General features: G+C 40.2%; 1 protein-coding gene across 1 annotated transcript in view; it reads left to right on the top strand.

Annotated features, from left to right (window-relative positions):
* LOC138852454 (probable glutamate receptor) overlaps positions 1-22,848 on the top strand; it is a 234,986-nt gene that overhangs the window by 181,443 nt on the left and 30,695 nt on the right. The window contains exon 9 of the mRNA XM_070083128.1: positions 12,732-12,831. Within this exon, the coding sequence (XP_069939229.1) occupies positions 12,732-12,831 (100 nt within the window). The remainder of the gene's footprint in view (positions 1-12,731; positions 12,832-22,848) is intronic.

The following is a 22,848-nucleotide window of genomic DNA, read 5'->3' as shown; positions in this document are numbered from 1 at the left end:
TATATTTATAGATGGGGTTGTAAGAGAAGTAAATGCGAGGGTCTTGGCAAGAGGCGTGGAGTTAAAAGATAAAGAATCACACACAAAGTGGGAGTTGTCACAGCTGCTCTTTGCTGATGACACTGTGCTCTTGGGAGATTCTGAAGAGAAGTTGCAGAGATTGGTGGATGAATTTGGTAGGGTGTGCAAAAGAAGAAAATTAAAGGTGAATACAGGAAAGAGTAAGGTTATGAGGATAACAAAAAGATTAGGTGATGAAAGATTGAATATCAGATTGGAGGGAGAGAGTATGGAGGAGGTGAACGTATTCAGATATTTGGGAGTGGACGTGTCAGCGGATGGGTCTATGAAAGATGAGGTGAATCATAGAATTGATGAGGGAAAAAGAGTGAGTGGTGCACTTAGGAGTCTGTGGAGACAAAGAACTTTGTCCTTGGAGGCAAAGAGGGGAATGTATGAGAGTATAGTTTTACCAACGCTCTTATATGGGTGTGAAGCGTGGGTGATGAATGTTGCAGCGAGGAGAAGGCTGGAGGCAGTGGAGATGTCATGTCTGAGGGCAATGTGTGGTGTGAATATAATGCAGAGAATTCGTAGTTTGGAAGTTAGGAGGAGGTGCGGGATTACCAAAACTGTTGTCCAGAGGGCTGAGGAAGGGTTGTTGAGGTGGTTCGGACATGTAGAGAGAATGGAGCGAAACAGAATGACTTCAAGAGTGTATCAGTCTGTAGTGGAAGGAAGGCGGGGTAGGGGTCGGCCTAGGAAGGGTTGGAGGGAGGGGGTAAAGGAGGTTTTGTGTGCGAGGGGCTTGGACTTCCAGCAGGCATGCGTGAGCGTGTTTGATAGGAGTGAATGGAGACAAATGGTTTTTAATACTTGACGTGCTGTTGGAGTGTGAGCAAAGTAACATTTATGAAGGGATTCAGGGAAACCGGCAGGCCGGACTTGAGTCCTGGAGATGGGAAGTACAGTGCCTGCACTCTGAAGGAGGGGTGTTAATGTTGCAGTTTAAAAACTGTAGTGTAAAGCACCCTTCTGGCAAGACAGTGATGGAGTGAATGATGGTGAAAGTTTTTCTTTTTTGGGCCACCCTGCCTTGGTGGGAATCGGCCGGTGTGATAATAAAAAAAAAAATAAAAAATTTAGATTTAGAAAGGACATAGGTAAGTATTGGTTTTCTAACAGAGTTGTAGATGCGTGGAACAGTCTTCCCAGTGGGGTGATAGAGGCTAGGACCTTGGGTAGCTTTAAGAAGAGACTGGACAAATATATGAGTGGGAGGGGCTGGGTTTGATTGGTGTTGGGGGGTGCGGGAGTTGTTTCTTGAGTAGCTTTAAGTAGATGTCGTTTTGATAAGGACCTGCCTCGTATGGGCCAGTAGGCCTTCTGCAGTGTTCCTACATTCTTATGTTCTTATGTTCTTATAGCGTGAGATGGACACGAGGAACATCAAAGAGTGATCTGTGCCTTGTATTATGGTCATGTGTTCTGTTGAGGTTGGCAAGATGTTTGAGGGGAGGGTTAATATCAGAGTTAAGTGTTCTTTGTATGTAATAAGTCCAATAATAAGTATGGATGTTTTGTATGGTGAGTAGATTGAGTGTTTTGAATATTGGTGGAGTGTGCTGCCTGTAGTGAGAATTTGTTATCATTCTAACTGCAGCCTTTTGTTGGGTAATTAGTGGTCTGAGATGGTTAGTTGTTGTTGAGCCCCATGCACAAATTCCATAGGTGAGATAGGGATAAATAAGAGAGTGATAAAGGGCCAGGAGGGCTGACTGTGGAACATAGTACCGTATCTTCGATAGTATGCCTACAGTCTTGGAAATTTTCTTAGAAATTTGTTGTATATGTGTATGAAATTTGAGTCTATTATCGAGGTGGATTCCTAAGAATTTTCCCTCTGTTAGCTTTGTGATAGGTGATCCGTTTATCGTTATGTTAAGAGGTACATCTGTAGCTCTGCTACCAAACTGAATGAAGTAGGTTTTGTCAATGTTTAATGTAAGTTTGTTAGTCCTCATCCAGGTAGATATTTTCTGTAATTCGGTATTTACAGTATTGGCTAGCGTGACTGGGCTCGGGTGAGAGAAGACGTATGTGGTGTCATCTGCAAAAAGTGTGGGTTTGAGTAATTGCGAAGCATTTGGTAGGTCATTTATGTATAGGAGAAAGAGAAGAGGGCCAAGGACACTTCCCTGTGGGACACCAACTGTAATTGGTTGTGCGGAAGAGCTTGCCCCATTTGCGTACACATATTGGCTTCTGTTGCTGAGGTAAGACTTGAGGTAGTTGAGGGAGTGCCCTCTAATGAGTCTATGTCCATCCTGTAGTAAGTGGACCAAAACCGAGGAGCATAATCTAAATGAGGCCTCACTAGTGATGTATAGAGCTGTAAAATAACTTTTGGACTTCTGTTACTTATACTTCTTGAGATAAATCCAAGTAATCTGTTGGCCTTATTGCGCACACTAAGGCACTGCTGTCTTGGCTTTAGATTTCTGCTTACCATGACTCCCAAGTCTTTTTCACATTCTGTATGATCAAGCTCTACTTCACCTAGATTATAGCTTCGAGGGTTATTTTCATTACCAAGGGCAAGTACCTTACACTTATCCACATTGAACTTCATCTGCCATTTTTCAGACCAAGACATTAATTTGTCCAAATCGTCCTGGAGTTCATTGATATCCTCCTCAGAGTGAATTATACGGCCTATCTTTGTATCATCAGCAAACTTACTCATGTCACTAGTAATCCCTTCATCAAGGTCATTAATGTAAATTATGAACAAGAGAGGGCCTAAAACTGATCCTTGTGGAACGCCACTAGTGACTAATCCCCATTCAGATTTCACTCCAATAATGGTAACTCTCTGCTTTTATTGGTAAGCCATGCCTCAATCCATGCTAGAACTTTACCTCCTATACCATGACCTGCCACTTTTCTTAAGAGTCTCTTGTGAGGTACTCTATCGAAGGCTTTACTAAAATCCAATGAGATTAAGACACATGTGCAACATCTGGGTATCTTTATTGTAGACGTTTCGCCAACCAGTGGCTTTATCAATTCAAATTCTAGAATTTGTATTGATAAAGCCACTGGTTGGCGAAACGTCTACAATAAAGATACCCAGATGTTGCACATGTGTCTTAATCTCATTTTGTCGGTATTGTATACCATTCGTACACAACTAAAATCCAAATAAACAATATCATATTCCTTATCACTGTCAACTGCCTCAAATGTTCTATTGAAGAACGTCAGTAAGTTTGTAAGGCAGGAACGACCTCTCGTGAATCCATGCTGAGATTCATTTATCAAGTTATGCTCTTCAAGGTGACTTCTGATAATGTCAGCTATAATTGATTCTAATAACTTGCCCACTATAGATGTCAGGCTTATTGGACGGTAACTTGAAGGAGTGGACTTATCCCCTGATTTGAATATAGGAACCACATTAGCCATCTTCCACAACTCTGGCAAAACACCGGTAAGGATGGACGCATTGAATACACTCGTTAATGGCTGACTAAGCTCCATCTTGCATTACTTAAGTACCCTTGAAAACAACTCATCGGGTCCCGGGGACTTATTTTGTTTCAGTTTGTCTATCTGTTTAATAATCACGTCCCTCGTGACAGTAATATTAGTTAACTTAAATTCATCATGAACCAAATAATTGTTAATTACTGGAATCTCATTTACATCTTTCTGTGCACAAACTGACAAAAAGTAGTCATTAAATAAGGAACACATTTCCAGTTCATTATCCGTCAGCTGTCCATTCCCAATTTTCAGAGGTCCTACTTTTTCCTTCACTTTCGTCCTATACACTTGAAAGAACCCCTTTGGATTAGTCTTTGATTCATTAGCAGCTTTAATTTCATAGCCACGTTAGGCTTTCTAATCCCCTTTTTTACTTCTCTTTTAAGCTGAACATATTGGTCAGTAAGGTTAACCTCTCCTCTTCTGATGCGCCTATAAATTCCCCTTTTCTCCCCTAATAGATGCTTTAGCCTCCTGTTAACCCATTTGGGATCATCATTATTAGACCTAATATCTCTCTGGGGAATGTATATACTCTGGGCACTGTGTATATTATTAAGGAAACAATCATAAAAGCAGATCCCTTCATAATCATAAGTATGATCATCGTCAATAAAATCAATAGCTAGATAACCCCAATCAAGATTAGACAGGTGTTCCCTAAGTCCATTATAATCAGCAGAACGAAAATCAGGGATTTTTACTGTATTATCATTATTCTTGCATTCCCAGTTAATGCTAAAACTGATGGATTTGTGATCACTTGCGCCAAGCTCTTCAGTGATCTCCAGATTATTCACGAGTGTTTCCTTATTTGACAAGACTAGGTCTAGCAAATTATTACCCCTGGTAGGCTCTGTTATGCTCTGCTTCAGAAAACAGTCCTGAACTGTTTCCATAAAGTCACTGGACTCTAGATTACATGTCAAAGAATTCCAGTCAATTTGACTAAAGTTAAAGTCCCCTACTATGACTATGTTATTGTGTCTAGAAGCCCTAACAATTTCGTCCCAAAGAAGTCTCCCTCAATCGTGATCCAAGCCTGGAGGTCGGTATATTACACCTAGAATTAGTTTTTCTTGACCCTCTACGAACTCTACCCAAACAGATTCTGTTACTGCTCCATCTATTTTTATACCCGTTTTTATGCAACAATTAATATTTTCTCGAACATATAATGCAACTCCTCCCCCCTTCCCATTAGATCTATCCACATTGAACAACTTAAATCCCTGAATATTACACTGAGCAGTCATATCCCGACTCTTTAAATCATTCCACGTTTCAGTTAATGCAATGATATCAAAGTTCCCAGCACATGCTACCAAACGTAGTTCATTAATTTTATTTCTTGCACTTCGACTGTTAGCATAAAATACCATCATATGTTTTTTCTTCTGCACATTTTTCCTATTGATCTTTGTTTTTACACAATTCCTGAAATTATCATTACCCAGAGTTACTCCATGACAGTTACTATTAAGATTCTTAATATCAGAGCATAAGTCAATATATCCATACTCATTATTTATCATTTTTAAACTCATTCCTCTAACCAATCCTAGTTTAAAGTCCTAACAACCCTTTCAACTGAGTTAGCAAGAAAACCCACACCTGCCCTGGATAAGTGAACCCCATCCCTGGCATACATGTCATTTCGGCCATAGAAGTTGTCCCAGTTGTCAATGAATGGTACTGCATTATCCTTACAGTGTTTATCCAGCCAACAATTAATACCAATTGCTCTGGACAACCATTCATTACCAACACCTCTTCTTGGCAAAATGCCACATATAACAGGGCGCTCCTCCTTCTTCCTAATTATGTCTATAGCTGTCCTGAACTTCTAACTAAATCCTCACTTCTACGCTTGCCTACATCATTGCCTCCAGCACTGAGGCAAATAATAGGATTAATCCCATTACCGTTCATGATGTTGTCAAGCCGGCTAACAATGTCCTCCATCCCAGCCCCAGGAAAGCAAACCCTCTGTCTCTTACTCCTGTCCTTCAAGCAGAATGCCCTATCCATGTATCTAACTGTGACGATCCCAGTAGTCGACTCACATTCGTCGGGTAGCACCGAGAATGCGTTGGAGGTTTCCAGAAGAGTTTCTACAGCAGTCTCTTTCTTCTTCATCGTTTCTGGCTTTCCATTCGTCTTCTTGATCGTCAACTTCGTCGTCCCCTGCTGTCCAGCCACTGACCACGATCCCTTCTTGACCTGAGGACTCGAAACAGGAGGACTACTACGAATCCTCTTGTTCTCCTCGGTCAATCGCCGTATCTCCATCTTCGCTGCCCTCAATTCTTCCTTAAGCTGATGGTAAAGTTGCTCTATGGAGGGCATCTTGGTTCAGTCCACGGGAGCCCACAAGACACTTCTTCACAGAGTTAAGTACAGGTTAAACAAAATAAATCATCAGGGAGGCACCATGACATACACAACCCCGTCTTCACTTCTGTCTGGTAGACTAATTTCCTGCAGGTAAAACACCATACAGTACTCTTGCATAAACAGGCCTCTGCATACTAGGGCCTTACAGGTAAACATGAGAGCAATAAAATAACATATGGGACAAACTTACAAAAAACACCATCCCTAATAAACACATATCGTAATGTATTAGGACATCTTGTTGCAAGTATTGTGCTCCACGAACTGACACTCACCACACCTCATCTCATCCTGTCCCCTGGCCACTCAAACTGCCCGGGAATAATATGCGTTCGGATTCAGTACAAACCCGGAAAATGACATAAGGAGCGTTATTATTATTATTATTATCACACTGGCCGATTCCCACCAAGGCAGGGTGGCTCAAAAAAGAAAAACTTTCACAATCTTTCACTCCATCACTGTCATGCCAGAAGGGTGCTTTACACTACAGTTTTTAAACTGCAACATTAACATCCCTCCTTCAGAGTGCAGGCACTGTACTTCCCATCTCCAGGACTCAAGTCCGGCCTGCCGGTTTCCCTGAATCCCTTCATAAATGTTACTTTGCTCACACTCCTGCAGCACGTCAAATATTAAAAACCATTTGTTTCCATTCACTCCATCAAACACGCTCACGCATGCTTGCTGGAAATCCAAGCCCCTCGCACACAAAACCTCCTTTACCCCCTCCCTCCAACCTTTCCTAGGCCGACCCCTACTCAGCCTTCCTTCCACTACAGACTGATACACTCTTGAAGTAATTCTGTTTCGTTCCATTCTCTCTACATGTCCGAACCACCTCAACAACCCTTCCTCAGCCCTCTGGACAACAGTTTTGGAAATCCCACACCTCCTCCTAACTTCCAAACTACGAATTTTCTGCATTATATTCACACCACACATAGGCCTCAGACATGACATCTCCACTGCCTCCAGCCTCCTCCTCGCTGCAACATTCATCACCCATGCTTCACACCCATATAAGAGCGTTGGTAAAACTATACTCTCATACATTCCTCTCTTTATTTCCAAGGACAAAGTTCTTTGTCTCCACAGACTCCTAAGTGCACCGCTCACCCTTTTCCCCTCATCAATTCTATGATTCACCTCATCTTTCATCGACCCATCTGCTGACACGTCCACTCCCAAATATCTGAATACATTCACCTCCTCCATGCTCTCTCCCTCCAATCTGATATCCAATCTTTCATCACCTAATCTTTTAGTTATCCTCATAACCTTACTCTTTCCTGTATTCACTTTCAATTTTCTTCTTTTACATACCCTACCAAATTCATCCACCAACCTCTGCAACTTCTCTTTAAAAACTCCCAAGAGCACAGTGTCATCAGCAAAAAGCAACAGTGACAACTCCCACTTTGTGTGTGATTCTTTATCTTTTAACTCCACGCCTCTTGCCAAGACCCTCGCATTTACTTCTCTTACAACCCCATCTATAAATATATTGAACAACCACGGTGACATCACACATCCTTGTCTAAGGCCTACTTTTACTGGGAAATAATCTCCCTCCTTCGTACATACTCAAACTGGAGCCTCACTATCCTCGTAAAAACTCTTCACTGCTTTCAGTAACCTACCTCCTATACCATACACCTGCAACATCTGCCACATTGCCCCCCTATCCACCCTGTCATACGCCTTTTCCAAATTCATAAATGCCACAAAAACCTCTTTAGCCTTATCTAAATACTGTTCACTTACATGTCTCATTGTAAACATTTGGTCTACACACCCCCTACTTTTCCTAAAGCCTCCTTGTTCGTCTGCTATCCTATTCTCCGTCTTACTCTTAATTCTTTCAATAATAAATCTACCATACACTTTACCAGGTATACTCAACAGACTTATCCCCCTATAATTTTTGCACTCTCTTTTGTCCCCTTTGCCTTAATTCAAAGGAACTATGCATGCTCTCTGCCAATTCCTAGACACCTCACCCTCTTCCATAAATTTATTAAATAATAGCACCAACCACTCCAAAACTATATCCACACCTGCTTTTAACATTTCTATCTTTATCTTATCAGTCGCAGCTGCCTTACCTCCTTTCATTTTATATATTGCCTCACGAACTTCCCCCACACTCACAACTGGCTCTTCCTCACTCCTACAAGATGTTTTTCCTCCTTGCCCTATACACGAAATCACAGCATCCCTATCTTCATCAACATTTAACAATTCCTCAAAATATTCCCTCCATCTTCCCAATACCTCTAACTCTCCATTTAACAACTCTCCTCTCCTATTTTTAACTGACAAATCCATTTGTTTTCTAGGCTTCCTTAACTTGTTAATCTCACTCCAAAACTTTTTCTTATTTTCAACAAAATTTGTTGACAACATCTCACCCACTCTCTCATTTGCTCCCTTTTTACATTGCTTCACCTCTCTCTTTTTCTCCATATACTCTTTATTCCTTTCATTGCTTCTTCTTTGTAAAAACTTCTCATATGCTAACTTTTTCTCCCTTACCACTCTCTTTACATCATCGTTCCACCAATCGCTCCTCTTCCCTCCCGCACCCACTTTCCTGTAACCACAAACTTCTGCTGAACACTCTAAAACTACATTTTTAAACCTACCCCATACCTCTTCGACCCCATTGCCTATGCTCTCATTAGCCCATCTATCCTCCAATAGTTGTTTATGTCTTAACCTAACTGCCTCCTCTTTTAGTTTATAAACCTTCACCTCTCTCTTACCTGATGTTTCTATTCTACTTGTATCCCATCTACCTTTTACTCTCAGTGTAGCTACAACTAGAAAGTGATCTGATATATCTGTGGCCCCTCTATAAAAATGTACATCCTGAAGTCTACTCAACAGTCTTTTATCTACCAATACATAATCCAACAAACTACTGTCATTTCGCCCTACATCATATCTTGTATACTTATTTATCCTCTTTTTCTTAAAATCTCTCTCTCTCCTCTACACTCTTCTCTTATCCAGATGCATACACGCTTATTATGACCCACTTTTCGCATCCAACCTCTATTTTAATCCACATAATCCTTGAATTTACACATTCATATTCTCTCTTTTCCTTCCATAACTGATCCTTCAATATTATTGCTACCCCTTCCTTAGCTCTAACTCTCTCAGATACTCCAGATTTAATCCCATTTATTTCTCCCCACCGATACCCCCCTACCCCCTTCAGCTTTGTTTCGCTTAGGGCCAAGACATCCAACTTCTTTTCAATTATAACATCAGCAATCATCTGTTTCTTGTCATCCGCACTACATCCACTCATATTCAAGCATCCCAGTTTTATAAAGTTTTTCTTCTTCTCTTTTTTAGTAAATGTTTACAGGAGAAGGGGTTACTAGCCCATTGCTCCCGGCATTTTAGTCGCCTCATACGACACGCATGGCTTACGGAGGAAAGATTCTTTTCCACTTCCCTATGGACAATAGAAGAAATAAAGAAGAACAAGAGCTATTTAGAAAAAGGCGAGAAACCTAAATGTAGGTATATATATATATATGCATATGCGTGTCTGTGAAATGTGACCAAAGTGTAAGTAGGAGTAGCAAGATATCCCTGTTATCCAGCGTGTTTATGAGACAGAAAAAGAGACCAGCAATCCTACCATCATGTAAAACAGTTACAGGTTTCTGTTTCACAGTCATCTGGCAGGACGGTAGTTTCTTTGAACAAAGAAACTAATTTCCGCAGACGCAAGTGCCTCGAATCAGCACTGATCGCTGTTTCGAATACAATTAAACAAAACAACGGCAGGTTCACCATCTCTGAAGTCTTAGCAAGAATCCTCCTGAAAACAGTAAACCCTGCCATCACATAGTATCTCCTGTTATACTACACAAAGCACATTACAGAGAGTGAACACTGAAACAAGCTGCCTCTTTCCAGTCTATATTTGTCCAACCTATTTTTATGTTACCCAAGTAATAGCTTTTATATCCTTTTTCTCATGTACGAATTAATTGCTCTACCATATTGTATTACTTTTGTCACTACTACTACTACTACTACTACCACCACTAGTGAACATCGAAATGGTACCTCACTAGTATTGCACCTCACTCTGAGCCTTTATATACCCTCTGTGTCCATGTATTGTTTGTAATGGCTTGATAAAGCTCCTGGAGAGCGAAACGTTGCCACAATAAAATGTCACATTAGTTGCACTTGTGTCCTTTTACTTTACATATTGTCGGTAATTCTACCAACTTTATTACAGTATTCCGTAACAGGGCACCTGTGACAAGCAGGGTCCCACAGGGTTCAGTCCTAGGACCAGTGCTGTTTCTGGTGTATGTGAACGACATGACGGAAGGAATAGAGTCAGAAGTGTCCCTGTTTGCAGATGATGTGAAGTTGATGAGAAGAATTCAGTCGGACGAGGCCCAGGCAGAACTACAAAGGGATATTGACAGGTTGCAGGCCTGGTTCAGCAACTGGCTCCTGGAATTCAACACCACCAAGTGCAAAGTCGTGAAGATTGGGGAGGGGTAAAGAAGACCGTAGACGGAGTACAGTCTAGGGAGCCACAGACTCCAAACCTCACTCAAGGAAAATGAGCTTTGGGTGAGTATAACACTGGGCACTTCTCCTAAGGCGCACATCATATAAATAACTGCTGCAGCATATGGGTGCCAGCAAACCTAAGAACAGTATTCCGACATCTTAATAAGGAATCGTTTATGACCCTGTACACCATGTACGTTAAGCATGCATTGGAGTATGCAGCACCAGTTTGGATCCTACACCTAGTGAAGCATGTAAGGAAACTAGAGAAAGTGAAAAGGTTTGCAACAAGACTAGTCCCGGAGCTAAGGGGAGCTACGAGAGGATAAGGGAAATCGACGTGACTATACTGGAGGACACAAGAGATGGGGGGATATGATAATGACATATAAAATACTGAGAGGTATCGACAAGGTGGACAGAAACAGGATGTTCCAGAGATAGGACACATCAACAATAGGTCACAGTTGGAAGTTGAAGACTCAGATGAATCACAAGGATGTTTGGAACTATTCATCAGTCACAGAGTTGTCAGGAAGTGGAATAGTCTGGGAAATAATATAGTTGAGGCAGGATCCAAACTTACATTGAGGACTTAAGTGTAGAATATTCCTAATCTCACTTAATATGTTTTGAAAGTTGTAAAAGAGTGACTTATTATTGAAGTGTTACGTTTTCTGTCTCATTGGGATTGAGTCAAGCAAAGGGTTATTACGTGAAGTGAATGTCTTATGATACTAGAGCCATTCAGTACTATAATCAAGACAGAATATTGTGTATTATCTTTTAAGTGAACTCAAGTGTAAATTTCATGAGTACTCTGTTTTATGGTGCAACCTTTTTATAGTTAATATAAAACCCTTCTATGGTTTATTAAGAAACTTAATGAAAACCGGAAAGAAACATTGTGATTGTTTACTACTGAACCCTTGAATGATTTCATTTGGAACAGGATATTCAATCCCGTTCATTTATTGCAAGAAAGGGCTAATCAGGCTTAAGTAGTTGCCCCGTACGTAACACCCATATAAGATTGTTGGTACTACTATACTTTCATACATTCCCTTCTTTGCCTCCATAGATAACATTTTTTGCCTCCACATATATCTCAATGCACTACTCACCTTTTTTCCTTCATCAATTCTATGATTAACCTCATCCTTCATAAATCCATCCGCCGACACGTCAACTCCCAAATATCTGAAAGCATTCACTTCTTCTATACTCCTCCTCCCCAATTTGATTTCCAATTTTTCATTATGTAAATCATTTGATACCCTCATCACCTTACTCTTTTCTATGTTCACTTTCAATTTTCTACCTTTACACACACTCCCAAATTCGTTCACTAACCTTTGCCATTTTTCTTTAGAATCTCCCATAAGCACAGTATCATCAGCAAAAACTAACTGGGTCACTTCCCATTTTGTATTTAATTCCCCAAAATTTAATCGCACCCGTCTCCCGAACACCCTAGCATTTACTTCTTTTACAACCCCATCTATAAATATATTAAACAACCATGGTGACATTACATATCCCTGTCTAAGGCATACTGTGAAAAAATAGCGAAACTCCTATCTCTTATAGTTCCTTGATAATGTGAGAAGGCACGAAAGCACTTGGAATTTCACGATTCCTTCACAGTGGTTGTTTTGCATATTCTAAAATATATATATATATATATATATATATATATATATATATATATATATATATATATATATATATATATACATATATATATATATATATATATATATATATATATATATATATATATATATATATATATATACATATATATATATATATATATATATATATATATATATATATATATATATATATATATATATATATATATATATATGTTAAAGTTGCATTTTCCTGAATTAGCTGTAGATCAGTGGAAATTGATCTGAGCGTGACGATAAAAACATGTATCATTAATTATGAATAATATTAATTAGAGTTAGAATAACCTATGACATATGTAGCAGTATTTATATAAATAAATTGCGTTAGACTGAGGTAAGTCAGGTGAGATTCCTAAGTTAGTTATGGTTCAAAAATAATAATCTTTATTTCATTGTCAATGAAATGTAAATATTCTTACTTTTTGGAAAATATTTTTTTCTAAAAGTTTAATTATAAAGGAAGTTCAGCTTGACCAAAAAGTTCAGCTTGTTAAGTACGACATTCTATATATACATATCTTCCAGGAGAGTGTTCATTCTACTCTTCAAAAGACGAATTTTTGCCTTTGATTCTTGGAATGATCAGCTCAAAGGACAACCCCCTCATTCCAGCTCTTAATAAAAGGTAAACATTTGACAACGTATTTACTTGTAAATTTTGAAAAATTACTATGCTTTAAATTATTATATTTCACTTTACTTTAAATTATTAACACAACTATTTGCTGTGTCATATTCATGGAAACAAAGAGGTGAAGGAATGAAAGTATAATGTGTGAGGTATGTGTGCTAAATGTTGCAGAAACAAAAAGAATGGAGACTGTTTACATGTCGTGTCTGAGGTCAGTGTGTGGTGAGAATATTACACAGAGAATCCGTGAATTGGAGATTATGAGACGCAGGATTTGTAAAAGTATAATCTAGAGCAGGGCTGGGGAACATACGTCTCGCTGGCCTGACAAGGCCCTCGAAATCATTTGGTCTGGCCCTGCTAAGCCAACCCCAGGTGAGACTGGAAATTCAATAAATTTAGGAGTGTTTTTCATAGCAACATAAATTTATATTAACTCTCCCCTATACTGATTTACAGAGTATAATATAAAAAATCGAAACTTAAAATACAAATAAGTAAGCAGAATAATGAAGATGCCTTATAGCAAGCAGTTTTTTCCGACTGCGCTCCAGACTGACCGACGCAAACCTGGAAAAGTAGCTGTGAGTAGCAACATGATCAATACCAGCTAACATCACACACCTCACCAAAAAGAAGCAGTTCCAGCCATCACATTAAGCATGAGTTAATTAAATGTTTGACCAAATATAGCAGGAAGTGGAAAAGAATCTTTCCTCCGTAAGCCATGCGTGTCGTATGAGGCGACTAAAATGCCGGGAGCAATGGGCTAGTAACCCCTTCTCCTGTATACATTTACTAAAAAAGAGAAGAAGAAAAACTTTATAAAACTGGGTTGCTTAAATGTGCGTGGATGTAGTGCGGATGACAAGAAACAGATGATTGCTGATGTTATGAATGAAAAGAAGTTGGATGTCCTGGCTCTAAGCGAAACAAAGCTGAAGGGGGTAGGAGAGTTTCAGTGGGGGGAAATAAATGGGATTAAATCTGGAGTATCTGAGAGAGTTAGAGCAAAGGAAGGGGTAGCAGTAATGTTAAATGATCAGTTATGGAAGGAGAAAAGAGAATATGAATGTGTAAATTCAAGAATTATGTGGATTAAAGTAAAGGTTGGATGCGAGAAGTGGGTCATAATAAGCGTGTATGCACCTGGAGAAGAGAGGAATGCAGAGGAGAGAGAGAGATTTTGGGAGATGTTAAGTGAATGTATAGGAGCCTTTGAACCAAGTGAGAGAGTAATTGTGGTAGGGGACCTGAATGCTAAAGTAGGAGAAACTTTTAGAGAGGGTGTGGTAGGTAAGTTTGGGGTGCCAGGTGTAAATGATAATGGGAGCCCTTTGATTGAACTTTGTGTAGAAAGGGGTTTAGTTATAGGTAATACATATTTTAAGAAAAAGAGGATAAATAAGTATACAAGATATGATGTAGGGCGAAATGACAGTAGTTTGTTGGATTATGTATTGGTAGATAAAAGACTGCTGAGTAGACTTCAGGATGTACATGTTTATAGAGGGGCCACAGATATATCAGATCACTTTCTAGTTGTAGCTACACTAAGAGTAAAAGGTAGATGGGATACAAGGAGAATAGAAGCATCAGGGAAGAGAGAGGTGAAGGTTTATAAGCTAAAAGAGGAGGCAGTTAGGGTAAGATATAAACAGCTATTGGAGGATAGATGGGCAAATGAGAGCATAGGCAATGGGGTCGAAGAGGTATGGGGTAGGATTAAAAATGTAGTGTTAGAGTGTTCAGCAGAAGTTTGTGGTTACAGGAAAGTGGGTGCAGGAGGGAAGAGGTGCGATTGGTGGAATGATGATGTAAAGAGAGTAGTAAGGGAGAAAAAGTTAGCATATGAGAAGTTTTTACAAAGTAGAAGTGATGCAAGGAGGGAAGAGTATATGAAGAAAAAGAGAGAGGTTAGGAGAGTGGTGAAGCAATGTAAAAAGAGAGCAAATGAGAGAGTGGGTGAGATGTTATCAACAAATTTTGTTGAAAATAAGAAAAAGTTTTGGAGTGAGATTAACAAGTTAAGAAAGCCTAGAGAACAAATGGATTTGTCAGTTAAAAATAGGAGAGGAGAGTTATTAAATGGAGAGTTAGAGGTATTGGGAAGATGGAGGGAATATTTTGAAGAATTGTTAAATGTTGATGAAGATAGGGAAGCTGTGATTTCGTGTATAGGGCAAGGAGGAATAACATCTTGTAGGAGTGAGGAAGAGCCAGTTGTGAGTGTGGGGGAAGTTCGTGAGGCAGTAGGCAAAATGAAAGGGGGTAAGGCAGCCGGGATTGATGGGATAAAGATAGAAATGTTAAAAGCAGGTGGGGATATAGTTTTGGAGTGGTTGGTGCAATTATTTAATAAATGTATGGAAGAGGGTAAGGTACCTAGGGATTGGCAGAGAGCATGCATAGTTCCTTTGTATAAAGGCAAAGGGGATAAAAGAGAGTGCAAAAATTATAGGGGGATAAGTCTGTTGAGTGTACCTGGTAAAGTGTATGGTAGAGTTATAATTGAAAGAATTAAGAGTAAGACGGAGAATAGGATAGCAGATGAACAAGGAGGCTTTAGGAAAGGTAGGGGGTGTGTGGACCAGGTGTTTACAGTGAAACATATAAGTGAACAGTATTTAGATAAGGCTAAAGAGGTCTTTGTGGCATTTATGGATTTGGAAAAGGCATATGACAGGGTGGATAGGGGGGCAATGTGGCAGATGTTGCAAGTGTATGGTGTAGGAGGTAGGTTACTGAAAGCAGTGAAGAGTTTTTACGAGGATAGTGAGGCTCAAGTTAGAGTATGTAGGAAAGAGGGAAATTTTTTCCCAGTAAAAGTAGGCCTTAGACAAGGATGTGTGATGTCACCGTGGTTGTTTAATATATTTATAGATGGGGTTGTAAGAGAAGTAAATGCGAGGGTCTTGGCAAGAGGCGTGGAATTAAAAGATAAAGAATCACACACAAAGTGGGAGTTGTCACAGCTGCTCTTTGCTGATGACACTGTGCTCTTGGGAGATTCTGAAGAGAAGTTGCAGAGATTGGTGGATGAATTTGGTAGGGTGTGCAAAAGAAGAAAATTAAAGGTGAATACAGGAAAGAGTAAGGTTATGAGGATAACAAAAAGATTAGGTGATGAAAGATTGAATATCAGATTGGAGGGAGAGAGTATGGAGGAGGTGAACGTATTCAGATATTTGGGAGTGGACGTGTCAGCGGATGGGTCTATGAAAGATGAGGTGAATCATAGAATTGATGAGGGAAAAAGAGTGAGTGGTGCACTTAGGAGTCTGTGGAGACAAAGAACTTTGTCCTTGGAGGCAAAGAGGGGAATGTATGAGAGTATAGTTTTACCAACGCTCTTATATGGGTGTGAAGCGTGGGTGATGAATGTTGCAGCGAGGAGAAGGCTGGAGGCAGTGGAGATGTCATGTCTGAGAGCAATGTGTGGTGTGAATATAATGCAGAGAATTCGTAGTTTGGAAGTTAGGAGGAGGTGCGGGATTACCAAAACTGTTGTCCAGAGGGCTGAGGAAGGGTTGTTGAGGTGGTTCGGACATGTAGAGAGAATGGAGCGAAACAGAATGACTTCAAGAGTGTATCAGTCTGTAGTGGAAGGAAGGCGGGGTAGGGGTCTGCCTAGGAAAGGTTGGAGGGAGGGGGTAAAGGAGGTTTTGTGTGCGAGGGGCTTGGACTTCCAGGAGGCATGCGTGAGCGTGTTTGATAGGAGTGAATGGAGACAAATGGTTTTTAATACTTGACGTGCTGTTGGAGTGTGAGCAAAGTAACATTTATGAAGGGATTCAGGGAAACCGGCAGGCCGGACTTGAGTCCTGGAGATGGGAAGTACAGTGCCTGCACTCTGAAGGAGGGGTGTTTATGTTGCAGTTTAAAAACTGTAGTGTAAAGCACCCTTCTGGCAAGACAGTGATGGAGTGAATGATGGTGAAAGTTTTTCTTTTTCGGGCCACCCTGCCTTGGTGGGAATCGGCCAGTGTGATAATAAAAAAAAAAATTAATTTGTATGGCCCGCAAATGATGTTATAAATAATTAAATGACCCTTGGCAGAAAAAAGTCCCCCACCCCTGATCTAGAGGGATGAGGAGGGATTGTTGAGGTGATTCGGACATTTAGAGAGGATGGAACGAAATGTAACGACTTGGAAGGTATATAAATCTGTATTGGAAGAAACGCGGGGCAGGGGTCGTCCAACGAAACATTGGAAGACGTGGGTAAAGGAGGATTTGCTTGCGAATGGCTAACACTTCTAGCAAGCATGCACGAGTGTGCTAGAAACGAACGGAGGTAAATGCTTTTTCAGACTAGACGTATTGTGGGAATATGAGCAAACTAACATTTATGAAATGATTTAGGGAAGCTGAAGAGCCGATCCTGACTCCTGGAGGCGGGTAGAATAGTGTTATATATTTATTATTATTATTATCACACTGGCCGATTCCCACCAAGGCAGGGTGGCCCGAAAAAGAAAAACTTTCATCATCATTCACTCCATCACTGTCTTGCCAGAAGGGTGCTTTACACTACAGTTTTTAAACTGCAACATTAACATCCCTCCTTCAGAGTGCAGGCACTGTACTTCCCATCTCCAGGACTCAAGTCCGGCCTGCCGGTTTCCCTGAACCCATTCATAAATGTTACTTTGCACACACTCCAACAGCACGTCAAGTATTAAAAACCATTTGTCTCCATTCACTATCAAACACGCTCACGCATGCCTGCTGGAAGTCCAAGCCCCTCGCACACAAAACCTCCTTTACCCCCTCCCTCCAACCTTTCCTAGGCCGACCCCTACCCCGCCTTCCTTCCACTACAGACTGATACACTCTTGAAGTCACTCTGTTTCGCTCCATTCTCTCTACATGTTCGAACCACCTCAACCCTTCCTCAGCCTTCTGGACAACAGTTTTGGTAATCCCGCACCTCCTCCTAACTTCCAAACTACGAAATCTCTGCATTATATTCACACCACACATTGCCCTTAGACATGACATCTCCACTGCCTCCAGCCTTCTCCTCGCTGCAACATTCATCACCCATGCTTCACACCCATATAAGAGCGTTGGTAAAACTATACTCTCATACATTCCCCTCTTTACCTCCAAGGACAAAGTTCATTGTCTCCACAGACTCCTAAGTGCACCATTCATCCTTTTTCCCTCGTCAATTCTATGATTCACCTCATCTTTCATAGACCCATCCGCTGACACGTCCACTCCCAAATATCTGAATACATTCACCTCCTCCATACTCTCTCCCTCCGATCTGATATCCAATCTTTCATCACCTAATCTTTTTGTTATCCTCGTAACCTTACTCTTTCCTGTATTCACTTTTAATTTTCTACTTTTGCACACTCACCAATCTCTGCAACTTCTCTTCAGAATCTCCCAAGAGCACGGTGTCATCAGCAAAGAGCAACTGTGACAACTCCCACTTCATGTGTGATACTTTATCTTTTAATTCCAGACCTCTTGCCAAGACCCTTGCATTTACTTCTGTTACAACCCCGTCTATAAATATATTAAACAACCACGGTGACATCACACATCCTTGTCTAAGGCCTACTTTTACTGGAAAATAATCTCCCTCTTTCCTACGTACTCTAACTTGAGCCTCACTGTCCTCGTAAAAACTCTTCACTGCTTTCAGTAACCTACCTCCTATACCATACACCTGCAGCATCTGCCACATTGCCCCCCTATCCACCCTGTCATACACCTTTTCCAAATCCATAAATGCCACAAAGACCTCTTTAGCCTTATCTAAATACTGTTCACTTATATGTTTCACTGTAAACACCTGGTCCACACACCCCCTACCTTTCCTAAAGCCTCCTTGTTCGTCTGCTATTGTGAAGGCGTACTCAGCCCTGTAACAACTTCAGACAGTATTACTCAGGCTGGCTCCTCCTTCACTGCTTTCAGTAACCTACCTCCTATACCATACACCTGCAGCATCTGCCACATTGCCCCCCTATCCACCCTGTCATACGCCTTTTCCAAATCCATAAATGCCACAAAGACCTCTTTAGCCTTATCTAAATACTGTTCACTTATATGTTTCACTGTAAACACCTGGTCCACACACCCCCTACCTTTCCTAAAGCCTCCTTGTTCATCTGCTATTGTGAAGGCGTACTCAGCCCTGTAACAACTTCAGACAGTATTACTCAGGCTGGCTCCTCCTCAGGAAAATTAATGAATAGAAAAAGAAATAATAATTCACAAAGATAAACACTTTATTTATTAAATTAAACATAAAACAATAAAACATGAAAGGTATATCCTATTTGAAAGAAAAATTAAAAATTAAATGAATAAAATAACATTTGAACTCAACGCTAATATCTACTGGGGTGTCTGGTGTTGGTGACACTGTTGTTGAAATCGTAGCCGTTGCTGATGATAGGGGGGGGGGTCGCAGGTGTTGGTGACCACCACTGGCTAGTTCTTCACAGTATACCAGTGAGTATTCTATCCCGAAGACAGGAAAGCAGGTTCTTTACCACTGCAATGCTGTGTAGTTACGTCCTGCAATTTCATACAGGTGCACAGGTACTTCAATACAACCTGGAGAAGTCTCTGGACGTTAGTCCTTCTCCTGTTCTACTCGTTGATTGCCAGGTGACCCTCTCTGACATCCAAGCTGGAAAGATAGACAGGTTACCCACTGTTTAAATAATCACTCCTCATGGTAAGTCTGATACTTGAAAGATGTGGTGATTATTACAACAGTCAACATAGAGCAAGGCTGAAAAGACTAAGTTTATTATTGATCAAAAGTGAAGCTTTCAACCAATAAATCCACTAGAATACAAGGCAGGCATGTACTTACAGTAGAGTTGGGAGCTGTGAGTCTAGTGATTTACTGTTTAACCAGAGCCCCACACGTCACCTTTCGGGGGGGGGGGGAAGAGGGAGGGGAAGGGATAGCGGGAGCTAGACTGACCCTACCTTAACAAGCAGCCGGCAGTCAAACTATCACTTTCAGGGAGGGGGAGAAAAGGCGGGAAAAACGGGAGCTTGACTTACCCTACCTTAACTAGTAGCCGGCAGACAAACTATCAATTTAGGGGTTGGGGGAGAAAAGGCGGGAATATCGGGAGCTAGACTGACCCTACCTTAACGAGTAGCCGGCAATGAAATTATTGTTAATATATATATATATATATATATATATATATATATATATATATATATATATATATATATATATATATATATATATATATATATATATATATAGATAGGAGTAGAGAGGGAATATATATTCCCTCTCTACTCCTATCTATTTTTTTTTTTTTATATTTTTATTAGAAACCTTACAAAAGTACAAAGGATGCATAATCAAGTACAGGAATACAAAACATTCTTTTGTGCTACTAGTACCAGGTCATTCCTGGCGGGAACAAGTATTATAACATCTTGTTATAGCGAACAATACACGCTGAGGCAAACCTCACTAATGTATAACAGTCATTAATAGTTGCCGCCAAGCCATTGTACCCACAGCAAACACACCAAAATGAAACTTTACATAGTTTAAACAATATAAAATGAAAACCTGACATGTCCTATCACAACAAAAACAACATACAAATGTACATCATCACAAGATTACTAAAGTTGAAATTTTCATACACGACTAAACCATAACCACCTTTAACATACAATATATGTACTACACATATCATGTCAGTAAGGTAAAAAGACCCTAACCAAAGCTACCATAACAACAAAAACAAGACAAATCTCTAACATACCCTCTATGACAGGGTACAGAGTATTGGTTAAGTTATGTTACATTATATCCTAACCAATAGGAATTCGCAGGAACGTATGATTCTTTATGCACAATAGAGAAACAGTATTTTACTATTATTAATATGTTAACCCTCTAATACAATAATTCTGCTACAGAAAACAGAACAAAATAAATGTAACATACAATAATAAAATGACCTAAAACAAGTTTTTATAACAAACCTCGGCACATTAAAGGGTTTAAACCCAAACCCTATACATAATTTTTATTTAAAACAGAGCAAATACAATAATGATAATAGTATAAAATTAAAAACCATACTAGATATTACAAAACCTCTAGTACACAATCCAGGTACATTTTAAGAACACCATAGATCAAGGCCATATTACAACCATATACATAACCCACAACCATATACATAACCTATAAACCCTCCTTTTATAATAATCATTATTGCCAGTGCAGACACAGCTGACACTTCTACCCCCCCCCCTCCCCGTATGTATAGTCCCCGTTCTAAATAACATACATTGAAATATCCTAATGAAAGGTCATACCCTGACCTCATCAAAACCTAAAAGTTGGTAGTGCATGAACAAGACAAAAACACAAAATTTACAGACTAAAACAGATATGAAACATTACATTCCTATGCACATACACTGTAATAAGTAGAAGAATATACACCACCAATATGATATCAAATATTAATGTTAACCATGAATTACAAACATTCAAAACATTGCATATGGTGAAGTTCACACTCAAAATGCAAGATAATACACCACATGCCACATTAGCGGTACAATACTAGGCTATGTAAATTATTTAAAGAACCCGAGACTAAAATAAGACTAGAGTAGTTATAAGGATAAGGCTGCTGTAATGTGCCAGTCCCAAAAGAACTGACACGTATCTCAGAAAAAATTTTTGTTGATACCAACGTGCCAATCTAATTACTTAAAAACGAGATCCTAAGGGCTCGGTATCCTGGCTTTCAAGGAAATTTTAAACCCAGTGAACATAACCATCAGGCTTAGAAATGTAACCCTGGAAACCACACTTATATCTCACTATGACAAACAATCTCGTGAAACATGGCGTACCATCCATACCTAATTCTCACTACCTTCCTCTTACACACTACATCAGTTCCACATAAACCAAAAACAACCCCCCCCTTTACATCCCCCCATAAGGAGACCACTCCTTTGTCCATCCTCAGGGACCCCGCCGAAGGGAACCCACAGTGAGATTCCTATAACCTTCCGGGAAACTTTTTTCCCAAGACGCCCCATAAACCAACTTATTCCTACACTTCGTCCTATAGAATCTGGCCGCCAACGCTTTTATCCTCATATCACCCCTTAATCCCCTCATTCCCCATGAAATGTCCAGATAATCCACTATGATATACATTATAGCCCTTCCAACATCCCTAGGCACTCCCCTTACATCCAGTAGTAAAGCCCTTAAAAGCGGCAAACGACCCCCCCCCCAACAGTCTGATAACCCCACCCATCCATGATCTCACCCACTCCAAGGAGGTACAAAAGAAGACCACATGAAACGCCGTTTCAACATCACCACAAAACTGACAAAAAGCCTCTTCCACAAACCCCATACTACGTAACACCTCCTTGGAAGCCAGAATCCCCATGATAAACCTATATACTAATTCTCTTACTCTAGCCGGTATCCGAAGCTTACTAAAATCTTTCCAAATAACCCCCCAATCATACGTTGGATACACGGCTACCCCTTGCATAATTCCTTGACCTTTCACTACCCTCACCAACCGTTTCACTTTGATTTTATCCACCTGTTGCACTGTCAATAAAAATCTCAACATATCTTCACAAACCCTCAATTCCTTCCCACTCCACCATTTACGTGCCTCCTCCATAACTCTTCCTACTTTAGCGCCCCTCACACCCCCTTCCCTCATATACCTCCACTTGATATATACAGCCATTACTCTCAGTCCTAAAGACAACAAACCTAAACCCCCTCTCCGAACATCCGTCATAACTACCTCCTTACTTAACCATGCCCTCCCAAATCCCCACACAAACTTCAGCACCCTCCTCTGCATTTCCACAATATCTCGTACCTCTAAGGGAAAAACCTCTGCCACCCCCCATACCTTGCTATAGACAAGTGAATTTACCACCACTACCCTCTGATGTAAAGCTAAGTCCCTCGCACTTAAACCTCCTAGTCTACTTAAA

Source organism: Cherax quadricarinatus, chromosome 9, assembly GCF_038502225.1.
Source record: "Cherax quadricarinatus isolate ZL_2023a chromosome 9, ASM3850222v1, whole genome shotgun sequence".
Classification (NCBI taxonomy): domain Eukaryota; kingdom Metazoa; phylum Arthropoda; class Malacostraca; order Decapoda; family Parastacidae; genus Cherax; species Cherax quadricarinatus.
This window is presented reverse-complemented; position numbering and strand designations above follow the sequence as displayed.